Source organism: Chrysochloris asiatica, unplaced genomic scaffold, assembly GCF_000296735.1.
Source record: "Chrysochloris asiatica unplaced genomic scaffold, ChrAsi1.0 scaffold00140, whole genome shotgun sequence".
Classification (NCBI taxonomy): domain Eukaryota; kingdom Metazoa; phylum Chordata; class Mammalia; order Afrosoricida; family Chrysochloridae; genus Chrysochloris; species Chrysochloris asiatica.
In genome coordinates, this window is record NW_006408658.1 from 5,746,215 (window position 1) to 5,760,050 (window position 13,836).

The 13,836-nt window shown below is 37.1% G+C and overlaps 1 protein-coding gene across 1 annotated transcript; it reads right to left on the reverse strand.

Annotated features, from left to right (window-relative positions):
- Positions 1–8,402: 8,402 nt before the first annotated feature.
- LOC102830636 (olfactory receptor 51V1-like) lies at positions 8,403–9,347 on the reverse strand. The gene has a single exon (XM_006870246.1). It carries the CDS (start codon positions 9,345–9,347, stop codon positions 8,403–8,405), a length of 945 nt encoding a protein of 314 aa, XP_006870308.1.
- Between the last annotated feature and the right edge of the window lie 4,489 nt (positions 9,348–13,836).

Here is a 13,836-nt window from a genome sequence, read left to right on the forward strand (position 1 = left end):
CCTGTGCTTTATTGACTACGCAAAGGCTTTTGATTGTGTGGATCATGACAAGATATGGACAACATTGCAAAGTATGAGTATTCCGGAACACTTAATTGTGTTCATGAGGAATCTCTACCTGGACCAAGAAGCACTTGTTCAAACAGAACATGGGAACACTGAATGTTTTAAAATTTTAAAAAGGTGTGTGACAAGGTTGTATTCTTTCACCACACTTATTCAAACTGTATGCTAAGGAAATAATCCAAGAAGCTGGGTTATATGAAGAAAAATGTGTCATCAGGATTGGAGGAAGACTCATTAACAACCTGTGATATGCAGATGATACATTGTTGCTTGCTGAAAGTGAATAGGACTTAAAACATTTACTGATGAAGATTAAAGAGCACAGCCTTCAGTATGGATTACATCTCAAGGTAAAGAAAACAAAAATCCTCACCACTGGACCAATAAACAACATTCTTATCAACAGAGAAAAGATTAAAGTTGTCAAGAACTTCATTCTTCTTGGATCAGCTATCAACACTCGTGGAAGCAGCGTCAATAAATCAAATGACGTGTTGCATTAGGCAAATCTGCTGCACAAGACCTTTATAAAGTGTTGAAGAGCAAAGATGGCAACTTGAGGACTAAAGTGCACCTGACCCAAGCCATGGTATTTTCAATAACCTCATGTGCATGTCAAAGCTGGACAGTGAATAAGGAAGACTGTAGAAGAATTAATGCTTTTGAGTTATGGTGTTGGAGGAGAATATTGAAAGTGCCATGGGCTGCCAAAAGAACCAACAAATCTGTTTTGGAAGAAGTGCAGCCAGAGTGCTCCTTGGGGGCCAAGATGGCCAAACTTCATCTCTCATGCTTCAGACATACTGTCAAGAGTAACCAGTCACTGGAGAAGCATATCATGTTTGGTAAGGTGAAGCGTCAGAGATAAAGAAGAAGACCCCCAATGCAATGGATTGGCCAAGTGGCAGCATCGATGGACTCAAGTGTGGCAACAGTAGTGAGGTTGGCCCAGGATTGGGCAGTGTTTTGTTCTGCTGTGCATAAGGTTGCTATGGGTCAGTACCTACTCAATGGTACCTAACAACAACAACAACAGGGTAGTTACGAATTGGGCTGCGAACCTCAACATCAGCAGTTGGAAACTACCAGCTATTCTGTGGAAGAAAGATGAGGCTTTCTTCTCCCATAAAGATTTACAGCCATAGAAACCTTGTACAAGGTTACTATGAGTTGGAACCAACTCCATCACACATAACTACCACCATGCCTGTGTAACAGCCCATGGCTATTTAGCCATATCCTAGGATATACCTTAGGGCCTCTACCCAACTTCCTTAGATAACATGTTAGGACCTCCACCCAACTTCCTTAAAATTGTTTTTCAAAAGCAACCAGCTTAGACCTGTTCTTAGAGCATGAGTAGACCCCTCCAGTCCTTGTTTCTACATGACCTTCCACTAGAGGCAACTAAGGATCTCTGACTTTCTTCCTTAATCCCCAGCCAAAGATTCAAATCTTCATCCAGAGACAGTGAATGTGCACCACTCCATAATAAGTCCTACCAACACCTCCCAGATATCTGCACAGCCAATGTCATCTTAGATAATATTGACTCCATTTTGAAATCTTATTTTGCACACACTTCATTGCCCTAGTCATGCCATTTCCCAAAAAATCCCACCTTTTCTCAGAAAAATCGTGAGTAAACACGATAGCCTTTCCTACCCAAGAATCTTTAAAAACCAATACCGAACAAAGGTTCAGGGAGATGGGTTAAGCATTGCCTAGAATCTTTCTCATCTCTTCTGACCAGACCTTTCCTCTTAATAAATCTCAGATTGTGAGACATTTGCCTGCCTAACCTGGTCATTCTTGCTCATACCCTCCATTATAGGATTGAGGGTTTTCCTTGCACCATCAAAAACACAAGCTCATTAGGATAGGAGGGGAAGACAGGAGGTAATATAACTGAGCTGTAATTTATCCAGAAAAAAATATGAAGTTAAAATACTTTTGTAAAATAGGTTTTGAAAATGGCCACAAAAAGGGAAATAATTAAATTAGAAATTAGTGATTCTTTCTGAGGAACAAGACTAAATTCAGGGAGGATTCATATAAGGGATTACTGGGGGTTTTTTGTTGTTGTTTTTTGTTTTAATTTCAGCCAAATTTAGAACTCTTTACCCTTTTAAAAACATGTACATATAAATAAAGAAAATGGTTATCTTTTATAAATATATCATTCAAGACTGGTTCCAAAGCTAATCTCAATTTAAACATTTTCATCCACTGATAAATTCCTCCAGTCATTAAATCCCCATAGAATGAACAGCCTTTTCCTTTATTTGGATTTTATCACATTATGATTTAATATTGTTGTTGTTGTTGTTATGAAGTGCCATGGAATCGGTTCTGACTCATAGCGACCATATATAGGATTTCCAAGAAGCGGCTGGTGAGCTTGAACCTCTGACCTTGCAGTCCGGCTCATTAACCCACAGTGCCACATCAGGACTCCTAAATATGATTTAATACCATCTTCCAACTGTTACTTAAATGAGATTTTTTTTATCAAACTCAGCTTTAATGCTTTCAAACTTGGAAAATGTATCTTTCATATCTCTCAGTAAGGTTCGCCTAACACTCTTTGAACATATAGGGTAAATTGAAGGTTTGTGGCAACTCTGCAAGTGTATGGGTGTTATTTTTCCAAAAGCATGTGCTCACTTCCAGCTTCTGTATCACATTTTAGTAATTCTCACAATATTTCAAAGTTTTTCATAAAAACTTAATAGATCACAGAATAATGTAAACACAACTTTTATATATTCTGGGAATAAAAAAATTAATGTGATTTGCTTTATTATATTATTCCCTTTATTGTTGTTATTGCTAAGTGCCTTTGAGTCAGTTCTGACTCATAACAATCCTGTATAGGATTTCCAAGGAGCAGCTGGTTTGGACCACCCACTTTGTGGTTAGTACTTCAGTGCTCATCCTAAAGCACTATACCAGGACTCCACTTTATTGTAGTGTTATGGAATTGAACCAGAATATCTCCAAGGCATATAGGTACATAATACTAAACATTATAAAAGATGCTAAGGATGTTGAAATAAATTTAATGTAGTTTGAACAATCTATCAACTCTGTGATTCCAACTAAATGCCATTCTGTAAAAGACAAAACTATAAAGAAAGTAAAATAATCAGCGATTGCCAGGGAGTTAGAGTGGGCAACACAGGATTTGAATAGGTGGAATCTGGGCATTTTTAGAACACTAAAATTATTCTGGATGATTCTGCATTTGTGGACATATGTAATGCATTTGTCGTAATATAGGACTATACAACACAAAGCGTGAACTCTAATATAAACTATGGGCTTTACTTAATAATAATGTATCAATATATTCTTCAATTTTAACAGCTGTACTACATCAATGCAAAATACTAATAGTAGAAATTTCAGGGGGAAGAAGGAACATATGGAAACTCGATGCTCTGCACAAATTTTCTATAAATCTAGAACTACTCTACAAAATAAAGTCAGTTGAAAAATGTTAACGTCTATTGAAAAAGCTTAGTAATGAGTGTGAGGATGGCACAGGGCTAGGCAGCAGTTTGTTCTGCTGTGCATAAACTCGCTATGAGTCAGCACCTAAAAGCAACAATGAAAAATCTTACATGTATATATATCCATGTAGGCTCATGTATAATGTATTTGTGATTTTCTTTTATTTGCATGAATGCTATTATAAATATTCCTCTGGGACTTAATTTTGTAATTTGACATTCAGTTTTAGACCTAGATTGTCACACATTTAGAGTGAGTGATTAACATAGTTCTTTAATTTTTGTGTATTACACCCATCTCCTTAGAATTTATGTAAATTAGGGAATGAGGTGATTCTTTTTAAAGGTCAATAGAAATTGCAAACTTTAGCCAAACAGATCAATAATGAAATAATAAAAGATACAAATTGACAGTTACATAGTTAGGGGAGATTATAAAATTATTCTAATAAATTAGATAACTTAGACAAAATGGGCACATTTTTGGAATATACAAACTACTTAAATCTTATTACATAAAACAGAGAATCTGAGTAGGTTCATATCTACTGGAAAAATCATAACTGAAAACTCTCCACAAGAGATTTAGCAGTAAACACCTAGTATTTACTAGATAAATACAACCAAACATTAATGGAGAATCATATGAATTCTACAATGCTTTTCTCAGAAACTGTTGAAGAGGAAACCCTTCCCAAAAAATTTCATGAAATAGCTTTACGTTCATACCAAACTGAGATCATGTCATTACAAAATAATTAAACTTCTGGTCAATATCATTCTTAAACAAAATTCTCTTTCTCTACCCACAAATATCTCATCTTGTCCCCAGCTGTCTATATTTTAGATTAAAATAATCTTGCAATCTTTCCCTCTGATGGTCACCAGCTTGGAAACTTTCCATCTTTCAAATTCTTGGAAAAGTCTCCCTCATGGAGATAAGCTACTTAGAAGGTCTGATCACCCCCCTCATATATTAGGTCAGACATCTAAACTTTACTCTGGTTTTCAGCAATATATATTGAAAACAAAAGCTATTTTACAATGTGTTTGATTGCAAATGGAATGATTAGATGTTTGAGTCTATATCTAGAAGTGCCTCTGAAAAAGAGCCTGCGGAGCTACATACAAAAAGTCAGGCATTAAACACCTTATGATGTTCAGTTCTTCTCTGACACACATAGGCTTATTACTTCTATTTATAAAACCTTTGGAGTGCTATTATATGTACGTGTATATATTTTTTAAATGGGAAAATATATACAAAGTGCATAGACTAATGCCTGGGACAGAGTGAGAATTCAATGTTGCTATTATTAAGTGTCATCGAGTTGGTTCTGATTCATAGTGACCCTGTATAGAGTTTCTGAGACTCTGAATCTTTTGGGAGCAGAACATCTCATCTTTTTTCCATGGAGCAGCTGGTGAGCTCGAACTGCCAATCTTGTGGTTTGCAGTCCAGTGTTTATCCTATAGAGCCATATTTTTCAGGTCATGTGGGGTTAGGAGTTTGCTTAAATGTGGTCTAATGGAAAAGGTTTACCATGACAAAAACACATTGCATTCTATTATTTCACAATGAACTATTGTTGCCAATATTGGGATGTATCACCATAAGGAGTTAATTAAATGATACACAAGCCTTCCAGATTTAAAAAAAAAAAAAACAATATATTTTATAAAGCTTATAATTAATATGGACTACTGATGTGGAGCTGTAGGATCAGCACTGGACTGGGAGCCATAAGGTCATCAGTTCAAACCTACCAGCTGCTCCATGGAAACCCTATACAGGGTCACTATGAGTCGGAACCAACTTGACAGCACTTAACAACAACAGTAATAGAGCTTATTGCATAAGTACCCAGTAAGGATGTGTATATTTAATCATAATTTTTCATTTCAAGTACTAAGATATTTTACCTTTCAAATATTCTTGATTTTGATTTTCTTTCATTTTGGTCTTTTCTTTCATTATTGTCAGTAAGTCCTTCTGTCAGAGGCTACCACCAGCTAGTATAAGGGTGGAGAGAAGGAAGGTTCAGACACAGAGAAAATTCCTTTGAAACACAAAAGGCATCAATTCTCCCAGCATGAAATAGGAAAGAAAGGCACAAGTGGGAAAGAAGACTAAGAAAAGAATAATCTCCAAAAATTTAAATTCCACTGCACAGTTTTGGCCTTATTCATAGTCTGAATACAAAAAAATAAAAGCCTAATGCACTTTGAAGGGGAAGATACTAGCAGGAGGAGATGAGTGCTCTGCTTGGCTATCAGAGGGAGATTGCCTGGCAAGGTCTCTCATACCAATGGGGGGTGGGGGGGCCCGCATCAGAGTAAAACTAAAGACGCCACTTTTTTTTTTTTTTGTAGTCCTGGTGTGGTGCTACAGGTTAATGCACTGGACTGCAAGGTCAGTTTGAACTACAAGGTCGGCAGTTCAAGCTCACTAGCCACTCCTCAGAAATCCTATACAGGGTCACTATGAGTGAGAACTGACTCAATAACACTTAACAACAACACATTTTTTAATACAATAGCTTGAAAGAGTATCTTTTTTTTTTTTCTCTCACAAGACAGTAAAGGGATCTAGATGTCCTTTTCAGCATTGTGGGGGGGGGGGCGGAAATCATGGGGAAAGGTGGCTACTAAAGTTTACAAGGGAACAGCCATTAGGGACAAATTACTCTGGAATCAAGGGCCATAGTAAACGTGTAAGAATAAGCGAGTCAGAGGAAGTGGGTCAGGTCTTAGGGCTTGTAAAGTAAGAACCAAGGTTATGGATGAGTTGTTAAATGAATCATAGAGAAAATAATCAGCCAAAAGTCAGCAAAGGGTCCAGAAAGAACAGTTTCCTACAGCATAATGTGGAAAATGAGATATCTCTAAACAGAGTCAGCCAAGTATCATAGCACTTACACCAGATGCCCATCCAGTTCACTCACCAAATTCCTGAAGGACATTTTGACTTCCTTTTAATGCGAATTATAATGGAACTAACTGGGTGCAAGAGTGGATAAGAGTCCTGAAATGGCACTATAGGATAAGAACTGGACTGCAAGGTTGGTTTGAAAGGCAAGGTTGGTGGTTCAAACTGACCAGTTGCTCCTCAGAAACTCTATACAGGGTCACTATGAATCAGAACCAATTTGACAGCACTTAACAACAACAACAATATGGAGGAAATAAATAGTTTAGCTGAGAACATCAACTCCCTGTTGCTAGAAAACATATTCAAATATATTATGTTACATAACAGATGGATTTTTGGGCTAAAAGCAGAGAATACCAGAAAGATGTTTACTTGTGCTTTACTGACTATGCAAAAGTTACAACTATGTAGATCATGACAAATTATGAATAACATTGTGAATAATGGGTTTACCAGAACACTTAATTGTGCTCATGAGACTAAGAGGTGATTGTTAGAACAGCATACAGGACTATTGAATGGCTTAAAATCAGGAAAGGTTTATGCCAGGGTTGTATCCTTTCACCGTACTATTCAGTCTGTATGCTAAACAAATCATCTGAAAAACTGAATTATATGAAGAGGAATGTGGCATCAGGATTGGAGGAAGATTCATTAACAGCCTGTATATGCAAATGATACAACCTTGTTTGATAGAAGTGAAGAGAACGTAAAAATATTTACTGGTGAAGATAAAAACTACAGTCTTCAGTATGGATTGCACCTCATTGTTAAAATAACAAAAATCCTCACAACTGGACCAATAAATTACATCATGACAAATGGAAAAAAGATTGAAGCTGTCAAAGACCCATTTTTCTTGGATCTACAGTCAATACACATGGAAGCAGCAGTCAAGAAATTAAATGACATATGGCATTAGGCAAATCTGCTATAAAAGACCTCTTAGAGTGCTCAAGAGCAAAGATAACAGTTTGAGATCTAACGTGTGCCTGACCAAAGCCATGGTATTTCCAATCACTTATACACATGTAAAAGATGGACAATGAATAAGGAAGATCATAGATGAATTGATGCTTTTGAATTATGGTGTTGGAGAAAAATATTAAAAGTACTATGGACTGCCAAGAGAACAAACAAATATGTGTAGGAAAAAGTAAAACCACATTGCTCCTTAGAAGCCAGGAAGATGAGACTTCATCTCTCATACTTTGGACATGCCATCAGTAGGGACCAGTCCCTGGAGAAGGACATGATCCTTGGTAAAGTGGAGGGTCAGCGAAATAGAGGATGGCCCCCAAAGAAATGGACTGACACAGTGGCAGCAACAATGGGCTCAAAAGTAGCAAAGGTTGTGAGGTTGGCAGAGGACCAGGCAGTGTTTCCTTCTGTTGTGCATAGCATCGCTGTGAGTCAGAACCAACTTGACAATGCCTAGCAGTAACGATTAATTAATTAATCTCAATAGTTTCCTCTTTGTACTTTAGCGATTACTGATTGTCTACACCTCTAATTCATTGGGTGAGACGGGGTGAAGAACCTAGTTTATTTGTTGTTATCATTACTTTACTATATTAATGATCCAAATGCCCCCAAACTTCAATGCTGCTTACTTATCTTTCTTTTATAAATAACAGAACAACCATGTGGAAATTACTAGCTAATTTTCTTCAAGTATCCTCAGCCCAATGTATATGCATTTTATGGTTTGTTACTTGCATCAATTTAAATGATTTATGAAATTGTGAAAAATGGAAAAGAATAGACCTATAACATATAAAATATAATACAGATATGTTATTTAATCTATTTTTAATGGCATACTGATTTTGATTCTTTAGAACTACACTTTTGACTTTTAAATGTAGTCACATCTAATCTCAGGGAATTTAAGTACCTTTCAAGTAAAACAATCTCTGAATTCTTCGTCGTATCTGTTGAGTCTTGATACTGTAAATAATAGGATTCATGAAGGGTGGGAAAAGTATATAGATGTTTCCCATAAGAACATGAACCAATGGTGAGAGATGTTTTCCAAAACGATGCACCATGGTCAGACCAATAATTGGGATGTAGAAAACCAAAACTGCACAGATGTGAGATACACAAGTCTGCAAGGACTTGATCCTCTCTTCTCTGGATGCAATGGCCAAAACCATATGCAAAATCATGATGTAGGAGATAAGGATGAGAACTGCATCTAACAACAGGTTGCTGATGACCAGAAACAGAGCATAGATACTATTGAAACGGATATCTGAACAGGCAATTCTAAGTAAGTCTTGGTGTAAGCAGAAAGAGTGAGAAAGAACATGGGGATGGCAATAATTTAAGAACTTTAGTCGAATGATGACTGGAGGTGTGAGTAAAGAACTTCTACCTAAAATAACTATTCCAATTTTCATGATTTTGTCATTAGTTAGGATGGAGGAGTAGCGCAATGGGTTGCAAATGGCAATGTAGCGATCAAAGGCCATAGCAAGAAGGACGGAAGACTCCATGCAGGATAGACCATGAATAAAGTAGCACTGTGCAATGCAGAAATCCAAGCTGACCTCTGGAATGAGACCTGACAGTGTTCCCAGCACTGTGTTCACTGTGGACAATCCCATGCACAGGTCAGTGAGAGCTAGCATGGCCAAGAAGTAGAACATGGGCTCATGTAGGCTTGGTTCAGTCCGGATCACATGAAGCACCATACAGTTTCCCAGGAAAACCATGGCATAGATGGAGAAGAAAGGGATGAAGATCCAGAGGTAGTCAACTTCTAGGCCAGGAAAACCAGTGAGAACAAAGTTGGAATCACTGAAGTTGGAGATGGAGGTCATAGACATTACTGTTGCTGTTGTTGTTGTTGTTGTTGTGTGCCGTTCACTTGGTTCCAACTCATAATGACACTGTATAGAGTTTCTGAGGGCTTAACTGTTTTTGAGAAACATTAATAGAGGACTGAAAATATTTCTAGAGAGATATAGTCAATTGGATTACATGATTCTCAAAGTAGTCAATTGGGTTTATGATTCTCAAACTTCTAACGGTGTCATAAACTCAAAAAATTGGAGAGTTTATGTTATTTTACTGCTTAGGGCAAAAATCCACTACCTAGACAGAATTTCTAGTGTGAGATGCCTAGAAAGGAAGGATTTTTATGCAGAAACATTAATAGTAATGGACACATGGGATTTGCATATGGAACTGTACTTCTGGGAGTCTTTGTTATTCCTGAAGGAAGATAACATAGGTCACAGATATTTCTTGCTGCCACAACTACTTCACCCATAGGGGAATGTACATAGATGAGTAATTTTCTCTTGGTTACCATAACTGTTCCTTCTACTACCTCAGTGGGTCATAAGATCCCAAAGGACACAAGACTGGTACATGTAACCTAACTTTGAAGATCATAAAATAGCCAAGGAAAAACGTAATGAAATAAATGGAATCAGAACATTTTTACATTTGCCTCATTATTTAACTTTTCTTTAATTTAGGTACCTATTAAAATTGTACTCTTGAGTTTTTCCTTTATTTTTTGGGGTCTCTCTGTATTATAAGACAATTATATACTCCATGGTGTGGCACTATAAAGATACGCACTGAACTGGTAACTGAAAGGTTAACAGTTCAAACCTACCAGCTGCTCTCAGAAACCCTACACATGATCACTATGAGTCAGAATTGACTTGACAGCACCCAGTAACAACAAATGAACATCACAAAAATGTACCTAATATTTTAGACATAATTTAGCATACACTTAAAATGGAAAATTATTAAACCATTCCATTATTAAATTTTTATTAATATTTAAATTATAAATATTTACCAACATGAGTTTACTTTATCTATGATCATATCAGCTATTTGTAGGTAAAATTGAATCAATTTAAAAATCAAATCACATCTTTTGAAACATCCAAGTAGCAGTAAGGATAGCCTTTCTGTGCCTAGAGTGCAGAAAATTTATGTCTACTAATACTTTCAGTATCACTCCCATATTAAGCAGATTAAAACAAAATTACATGAATTCATTTGGTTAAGAAAGTCTCTGAACTAGAAGAACTTATAAGAAAAACCCTTTAATTCCTGAATTCAAATAGAACCATACAGAACTTTAACAAAACAATTTGCATATTTAGGTCTCCTGGTGTGGCACTGTAGAATCAATACTGGACCTCAAACCACAAGGTCAGCAGTTCTAACCCACCAGCTGCTCCTCAGAAACCCTATGAGTCAGAACAGACTCAAAGGCACTTAACAACAATTAGCATATTTGGATCACTTAAAAGTAATTCTTGTTGTTAAGGGTAGTCAAGTCAGTTCTGACTCATAGCGACCCTGTATAGGGTTTCTGAGACTGTACATCTTTGGGGAAACATAAAGCCTCCTCTTTCTCTCTCAAAGCACCGATGGGCTAGAACCACTCACCTTGTTGTTGACAATCAGTGCTTACGTATGGAATTCTAGGAGGAAGCAATTTGATTTTTTAAGATAAAGATTGTAATGTTTACAAATATAAGAAAATATTCAAATTATACAAACACCTAACTATTAAAAGGGCAATACTGAGTAACTGAAAATTGACTCCTGGAAATGGGAATTAGTAAGTTTGATAGATACATGGACAAATAAACTTAAAATTGAATCATATTCCATATGTGCTGTTTCTTAGGCAATATTCCAGTCAAAATAAATGCTTGTGATTAACCTGATGAGATTTTGGTAATAAGGCTAAAAAAATCCATGGACTAAAGATGCTCTAAGAGATTTTCCAAGCTACAAGAGAATATAAATATCTTCACTTCTATGAAAACTTTTCCAGCCTCCAAGGACAGCACTAGCCTTAATGTTCCAAGATTCTTTATTCATGTGATTAACATAGAATTAATTATATAGTGATGCAACTACTTTTCACTATGTTGTGAACATCTTGTGAACATTTTGTAAATGAATGTTTGATTTTTTTTATGCAGTTATAACGTTGCTGTGCAGAGTCACTATGAGTCAGAACCTACTTAACAGCACTTAAAAACAACAGCAACATAATATTGCTAGAGATTTTTAAATTATTATTTCAAAATCAAATTACAATTCTTTCACTTTCAGTTCTGATATGTAAAGAAGTTAAAAAATCATCACTCCCATCCTTACAACAACTGAAAAACAGGTTGAACAAACTGAAAATCATTGACTTTTTTGGACTCCTCAGAAAATTGGGTTCATAGGGCAAACAAACAAACTGAAACTGTAGAGAGGAATACAGAGAATCACAGCAACAATCACCATAGGAAGCAGAGTTTGAGGGAAACCTAAACTGGTAGGTACACTTACATAACACTTTTGACAACTTGCTAAACATTTATTGTAAACTAATATGAGGGTGAGAAGCTCTTTGTGACAGTAACCTGGAAGAACATGCTTTAATAGGTTTTACCACTAGGACTCCTGCAAAGTTCTTACAGTGAAAAACTAAAGAAAACCACCCTGTAAGTATGGCAGATGGAGGGATGAACTTGTGTTAAAATATACCATTGTGTTCTTCATAATAGAGGTCCACTCTCCAAACAAAAAGACTTGATGGGAGCTATATCTTAGATCCCTGTATCCCAGAGCCCTGTTGTTCCAAGGTTGAGTATGCATCACTATTTACCTCTGTCCCACTAGGCCATGAAAACTTGTCTCAGTGTTCTCCTATCTATCTTGTTCTTCTGCTTCCTCCCCCCTTCTTGTATTGCCCTCCCCAACACTCAAAGTAAACCCCCCACCTCAACCCCATTGTGGTTACCTTATATTCCATTAGTTCTTCCCTCCATTTAAGACAGTCTATTTTATCCAGTTATCTACCTGACCTTCTCACCACCAGGATCTCTGTTCCTCGGTGTTTACCTTTCTACACATTGTAATTGTTTTGATCATAGACTGACCTCCCAAATCCTCTGTTCTTATAAGTTTACTCTGTTCTTGACTCCTCCATTTGTTGACTGAGTTCAGGGTGATGCTGCCATGTACGTCATTCTGTAGTTGTTGTCTGTTCTTGTTGGTTCTCAGTCCACAGAACTTCCTTTAGGATGTTTTTCAGAGCAGGGTTGGCTTTGGCAAAATCCCTTAGCTTCAGTTTATTCTGGAATGTTTTGATTATACCATTGTATTTGATTGACAGGTTTGCTGGGTAGAGGATTATTGGGTGGTGTTGGGTGTCCTATGTCGGGGTCCTGCATCGACAAAGGGGTGCCTCGACGAAGCGTGAGTTTCACGAGGGTGGAAGATCTGGAGGCGAAAGAGAGACAATATAAAAACAAAGGCACAGACACACAAGTTTGATGCAAGCTGTCAGGCAAGCTAGCATACAGGACTAGCTTTGCCTCAGTCTTTTTATTCATTTTCAGATCAGGGAAATCAAGGCAGAAGGTACAAGTTTAATGTGATTATTCATTCGTGTTAAGACACGAGGTTATTCATGTGATACGTGATAAGACACGAGGTTATTCATGTGATACAGGACTTGATGATTCACAGATTTAATCTTAAAATGTTTTCTGAGTACATCATGATTTTCATAATGATCGAAAAGACTAATTTCCATAAGAAAAGGTCAAGCACACAATTTCCATAAGAAAAGTTCAAACAAGCAATTATAGATTACATATTAACTTCCCGTTCCTGCTCTTCCTAAGTCATTTGAGGAAGCTTTTACTGGCTCAACTCCAGAGGGGGGTTCGGTCTCATTATTATTCATGGACATCAAAAGTGCATGCTTCAAGTTAATATCAAACATAACTGAATAATCAGATAAGTAAAAGTTCTGACATTCCTCCCAGGTGGCCACTGCCAGCTCCCCAGAAAAACCTGTTCCCCAGACCTCAAGCACTGCCAATACCTTCAGGGCAGTGACATTTACAGTGGAGCCATTAAGAGAGGCAAAGTGTAGTACATCATTTTCCCAGAAGCTACAATCATTAGAGTTAGAAACATGAAGCACAAGTACAGAATTAACAATATAAGAACCAGAGAGAATTGTACAAAGGTAGCCGACCAGTGATTTCTCAAAGACCTATGAACCCGGGACTTCAGGAGGTCACTTCCTTGGCCCTCAGGGTCCATGGCCCGCAAGTCCGAGGAGGGCCCAATGATTGCATTTTCGTCCACGTGTCACAGGGCCTCAGCTTCTCAGAACTTGCATATGCCGTCTCCTACAGGGTGTCAGTTTTTTTCTTTCAGGGTTTTATAAATCTCTCCCCATTGCCTTCTTGCCTGCATGGTTTCTGTTGAGAAATAGGAGCTTAATCTGATTTGCTTGCCTTTGTATGTTATATTTCTCTTTTC

Bases quoted from the DNA above. Each gene is read 5' to 3' on its own strand.
- LOC102830636 (XM_006870246.1), bottom strand. From the start codon at position 9,347: ATGTCTATGACCTCCATCTCCAACTTCAGTGATTCCAACTTTGTTCTC.